The sequence below is a fragment of the Rhagoletis pomonella genome, unplaced genomic scaffold (assembly GCF_013731165.1).
Source record: "Rhagoletis pomonella isolate Grant_MI unplaced genomic scaffold, Rhpom_1.0 Rhpom_scaffold_00002, whole genome shotgun sequence".
Taxonomy (NCBI): domain Eukaryota; kingdom Metazoa; phylum Arthropoda; class Insecta; order Diptera; family Tephritidae; genus Rhagoletis; species Rhagoletis pomonella.
Window position 1 is genome coordinate 28,700,283 of NW_023458556.1, and position 6,292 is coordinate 28,706,574.

Below are 6,292 nucleotides of genomic sequence, written 5' to 3' on the forward strand. Positions count from 1 at the left end.
TTATCCTCGCAGCGACTACTTCGTCAGTGAACTGCATCGCAAAGACTGCCAACGTTTGCAAGAGCAACACTTGCGCGATCAGCTAAAAGCAAGAAAAATACTTAATGCCTTACCTCACATACCCCCGCAACAACTATAATACCACATACATACTATATACATCCCCATTCAGTTGCCTACAGACACTTTCAGTTTTTATTTCTTTGCGACACAAGGCAGAGCAACTCCCATGCAAGTGTTCCATGAAATGAAAAGAAAATCCTTAAGAAAAAGAAAAAAAAGATTTTCATCACCAAAGGCAGCTAAACATATAACTGACAGGCATATAGCAAATATCCTAGCAATCGTATGTGTATGTGTGTGCATTTCTTGTACAAAGATCAGATATCCTTTGTGTCAGTGAAGCGAGAAAATTGTATAGCTACGATGGAAGCGTAAGCACAGAGGAACAACAAAAATTCTCCTTTCAAATAGAATAAAGTATATGGAATATTTTTTCTAAGGATATAACAGAAATAAAAGGACACAAAACCTAATAGCAAAAACAATGCCTGTTGTGTAGGTTTTCCTGCGACAACAACAAGTCACAAGCAAGAAACACAATAGTGTAGAAGAAAAGAAATGAAACGTAGGAGTGCACATACGCACACAAGCATCTTTGAAGAATCTAAGAAATACAAGAAAATTGTACGCAAGGAAATGAAAAAAAAAAATACTATGCAATTGTGTAGGAGTAGAATCTAGATAAATTTTGTAAGTCAGGTAGTTCGGCATAGCCAGGATGCTGCTGCTGCTGCACTAGCACGAATTTGGTGTAGGGGAAATCCTGTGTGCAGGTTTTATGTACAAAGGTACTAAGCGCACTGAGGTTAAGGTGAAGGTTATCTGTTGCATTCTACAGTTGGCTGTAGGTTAACAGTTCGCTGTTGCTGATTAACATACGTCATCTATGCAGACAACTTGTTGCTCTGTTATGTGGGGGTGTTTCGTATGTTAGAGAGCAGAATTGGGCTCTAAAATTTAATAGTATGTATGCCATCTTTAGAGTTCTGCTTGGAGTTATTTGCGGAGAGAATCAAAGAATAGTATGCATCAGCATGCGGGAGAATGATATGATATTTGTATATACATACCAGACATCTGCAGCGGGTGCATGATTTTCGTGTATACTCGATCATCTAACAAAACCCGTTTTGCATCGTTCTCTGTATACGAGCAGAAGTATTGTTCGTTATCGACTGAGCTCAAGACGAACATGTTGGCCACAACACCCGATTGCTTTTCATACATACTTGATTGGGTTCGGGTGCTTTGCAGCTCAATATACCCGGGTGTTCGAGTTTCAACCCGAGTGTGCACAAAATTTTCTTGATTGGCTTATGACGTTTTTGTTTCTACAAAAAATGTTGCCTTCTCATCGAGGTGCTCTTAGTATTTTTGCTCATACAAAATGCGGCATCACGACGCCTACATCCATTTAGGTATAAATGTGTGTAGATCGGCAATGCCCAAGCCCTATACACTCGGAGCACATTTATTTTTTGTAAAAGTATTTATGTACCTACATAGTTTTAGGCTGTGTTCTAATATATACACACACAGCTTTCCACGCGAAACTATACGAAATAGATGCAAACACATTTTTGTCTACTTCGCTTCTAATTTTTTCATTGCGTATGCACAAGCACAAAGCAACCACATTTTCGTATGCTTTGTGGGAACATATTGGCGCCAGTTACCTTCAGCGTAAATTTCTTTGTTGTCCTGCATTTTATCGCAATGTTCGGGTGTCCGTTTCATTGTTACACAAATTTTCGGGTTAGCTGCGGGTGTCCGAGTGTGGTGTTCGCTTGTGCTCAATTTATAGCGAGGGTGATCGAACAGACTCGTTCGTAACCAAAGCAGCTGTCGGGTATGCATCTCGATCGAACACATAGTAGCCGAGTGTGGCGTTCGCTTGTGCTTGATTTTTAGTGAGTGTGATCAAAAAGGCTCGATCATACTCAAAGCTGTTCTCTGATACATACATACTAGGGATGTTAATTTTTTCGTTTTTTACGATCCCGGGAATTTCGGGATGTCGTTATCATAATCCCGGGATTCGTCCTGAGATATAGATATACATTACTTTTCACCAACTTTAATCGAAAAAATTGATTCTATAATGTTTGAGAAGCTCTCCCACCATAAAATAAATAATAAATAAATGGGTTTGAAAAATAATTTTTTATTTAAAGTGGAATTTTTATTTTTTCTCTCTGACGGCAGGATTTATTTTAAAGGACTTTGTAATTTCAAACTTATGATTTACTCCAAAAAATATTAAAAAAATTCAATGCAATGTAGAATAAAAATATGGGTACCAAATGAAAGAGGAAACTACTTTAAAATTTGAAAAAAAAATAACTTTTTTGGATTCACACGGACGAATAGGTAATTTTTTAAGCTGGTAAAGTCATAAGGATAAAATTCGAGCATGTTACTGAGTTTATATAGGTCCTTAAAATATAATTTTTTCAAAAACAAATAAAAATATTGTGAAATTGCAAGGATAAAATTTTAAAATGATATTTTCAGTATTTATCAGTCTTTCTGCACCAGAAACTTGAATCTGTGTAAATTCTACAGAATTTCCTTTTTAATTTGGTACCCATACTTCTTTTCTAAGGACATTTCACTGAATTTTTTTAAATCATTTTTGAATTACGAGTGAAAAACTAAAAACGCAATTTTATTATATTTGGCATATGGTTTAGGGAATATATTGATTTTTGTGTGTAAAATTTACTATCGCACGGTGTTATATGTATAATCAGCTAGAGATTTAGAAAAAAAGTCAATACTGGTCAAGAAAAGGAATTTCTATTATTACCATCAGTGCAAATTACAAATCCCGCCACCTAAAAAAGGCCGGGATTAACATTCTTAATACATACATACTTACATACATATGATTATATTGGCTTTAAATAAATATAATATTTATACGAATAAAGCCAGAATGACTTTTCTTAACGCTTACATAGAGTTACGTATCTTTTCATTAATTTAAAGAAATTTTAAATTTGTTGCTTTAAGCTGTGGATTTAAAACGTAGCGTCTAGAACCTAAGAAGAATTCGCAAAAATATTTCCAATTAATTAAGAAACTTAAGTTATTTACACCTCCATACATATTTATGTACATGTGAGTGCTTTGGTTTTATGCAAATGTATTAAAAAAGAAAATAAAGACGTTCTAGCACGCGGTTTTTGCAAAACTAAAATTTTCTTGACGAAGATATTACTGAAGAAATTTCTGGTGGACTGGCGGTGGTCGGAGAAGATCGGTCTAGAAAATGCTACGCTCTACGCCTACAAAAGCTGTGTAAGTGGTGCTAAACATACTGCCAATATAAATTATAGGAATGCAAACTACAGTCGGGTCTGTTATGAAAGCGATCAAGCTGGAGAGCGAGCCTCTATCCTTTTTATTTGGCACTACAAACTCTTGTCGGTTTATGACGAAACTAAATAGCCTGGACAATTTTCGGATGTTTTTTACAAAGCTCCATCATCTATTCAAACCAATTGGAGATAAATTCTTTTGCAGCTCGTCCTTGAATTGTGTTCGTGAACGGACTGCTTTCGTCGTCTATAGATCTTTTCACCGGAGCAACTTCATATATGAGTACAACATACCCAGAGCGCAGATATTGAATATATAGTTCAGTTTCATCTTCCTTGGTGCCCGTCTCACCACTCGCGAGTAGTGCATCCCGCGGTAGATTGCCCACCTAGCAAGATCCTATTTCTTTTGACTTGGGCACAGTATATTTTCGAATTTCTTTTAGACCAATCTGAGTTTAATAGCTGGTAATTACGCCCGAGCAGATCTTCGACGCCGCGCTTGAATAATTCGGCGGTATTCCATTTTCTCTGGAATTTTTTTTGGCGCCACCTCGTCTTTGACGTGACACGCGCTTGCAGCTACACCTATTAGTAAACCGGCGCCCCTAACTTCAGTGAGCTCTTAAACCGAATGACAAAGTTCACTCTCTTTTGACCGTGAACATTTGTCGTGTTAAAAAATGGTTGTTGGTATAACACAGTGTAGCGTAAAGCGGAAATTTCTGGACGCAGATATCTAGACGTCAATGCCTTTTTAATGCCAACGATGAGGCTAAGCGCTAGCCTCATCCCAAAGCGGATCTCGGTCTTACACTTCAACGAATTTTTTGCGTTGTGTACTAAACAGACACTGCATCAGGATCCGAAGCCAACTTATATCGAAAGCAGTGGGGTAAATTTTCACTTCTCGGTTGGAAAACACGCCTCGGTATTCCAAGCTGGTAGAAGTTTACATATTTGCATTGATGGCTAAGCTGCGCTCCAGCTCTTAATCCGTTAATGTTAGTCTCAGCTAAAGTATATTACCAGACATTGATTAGTTCTCAGCCCGCTACATCCCTCACATTATCGACCGTACGTTAGAACCTCAGTGAATGTTTCATTGAACTATGACTGGGAGGCCTCCAGGGGCTGAAAGCGGGTAAAACTCTTGTTGCTTCCAATCTCATTGCCTTCATTTAGCAGATGGGACCACTTGGGGCATAGCTAACTGGTTACTTCTTGGGGCACATAAACCTGACTGTCGACGGCATCCAGGCCAACCTTACTTTTTCTACTTGCCTAGGTATACGTCTTTTGGCGGCGACGTGTTGAAAGACTAACACCTAAGCTGCTTCGATTCATTCGTAGATCGCGCATATTTAAAGAGTAAAATCGACTCCATTCATTTGAAGCAATGGATTTGGCAGTTATGAATGCTCGGATGATAAGAGCCCTACATTGTACATATTAACAATTTATGTACATTCATGTGCACATATAGGCGTCGATTTGTACGTGGGTATGTTGGCACACGTCACTTTTTTTTTGTTAAAATATTGGCCTTTTCGTTCTGATTGCAAAGCAACATTGTCGCTGTTAAGCCACTGTAACCTGCGCATCACAATTGTACAAACTACAAATTCAAAAAACTGTTTAGTCCACACATAACACAACCAACTGCCTAAGGGGGCTCTAAAAAATATTCTTATTAGCTGACACTCTCTCTCTATATCTTGCCGCTCGCATTTTTGTGCTCCCTCTTGTTCACTACCCTTTTGATTACACTGTAATGTGGTGTTGATCCATCGCAGCTCTAAACGAAGAACCCAAAATTTATGTTGAGGTGCGCGCGAGCAGTTCATGGCACTGATCGAGAACATTGCTAAGGCACGATCACTTGCGCCACTGTTTAACCCTCTGTCAGCGCAATGACGAGGAACAGGGGAGGAAGCAGGTATGCTACGCACTCACACTGTACTCCATGGAGTGGCACTGCTGTAGGCGAGAAGAGTGAACAGAGCTGCTGCTATGTTGGCTGTTGCTTCACTTTGAAATTGTACTTAAGGCGCTACCAGAGGACGAAGGGAATCATTACGGCATTTGATTTCGTAGCAACACAAGCTCGTCTTAGAACAAAACCGAAGAAAATAAAGTAGAAAGTAGTAGTTGAAAATCAGTGCAAAGTCAATCTAATCAAAAGCGAGAAAGAAGTTGTATTAGTTAAAATTTTTAAAACGCAAAAACGCACACCCAAATAAATTTCGCATAAAAATGGCAAGTGTTTGCATGCCACAAACGGGTTACCAGCAACATCAACAACAACACCATTTTCAAATGTTGAACGGCAACATAATGTTGCTACAAAAGGCGCAACACCAACAACAGCAGCTGCAACAACAAAACCTCCACACCGCCGCCTATCAGCACAAGAAGCACCAGACCATTGCACCCGCACCAAAAGTTTTGGGCAACAGCAATCTTCACAACATCCAAGTGGGTGCCGCAGGTGGTGTTGGTGGTGGCATGTTGCCGCGCAAGAAGTACACCTACATGAATGTGCCGTACGGCGAGCAGCTGCCATCGGTGGCACGTCGCAATGCGCGCGAACGCAACCGTGTCAAGCAGGTGAACAACGGCTTTGCCAACTTGCGTCAGCATCTGCCACAAACGGTGATCAATACGTTGTCGCATGGTGGACGCGGCACCAGCAAGAAGCTCTCCAAGGTGGATACGCTACGCATCGCTGTCGAGTATATACGCGGTCTGCAGGATATGCTCGATGAGTCGCAGCCAGCCGAAAGTAAATTTCATGCCGGCACACTCTGCGATGAGTCCAGCAACGATGGCAGCAACTATGGTTACTCCTCGATGGGTAGTCCCAGTGAAGCCGCCTACAATCAGCTGCAACAATCCTATCACTC

General features: G+C 39.8%; 1 protein-coding gene across 1 annotated transcript in view; it reads left to right on the top strand.

Moving 5' to 3' along the window:
- Positions 1 to 5,446: 5,446 nt before the first annotated feature.
- Positions 5,447 to 6,292, top strand: part of LOC118734613 (achaete-scute complex protein T3-like) — a 3,827-nt gene continuing 2,981 nt past the window's right edge. The window contains exon 1 of the mRNA XM_036464317.1: positions 5,447 to 6,244. Within this exon, the coding sequence (XP_036320210.1) occupies positions 5,643 to 6,244 (602 nt within the window). The 5' untranslated portion in view covers positions 5,447 to 5,642. The remainder of the gene's footprint in view (positions 6,245 to 6,292) is intronic.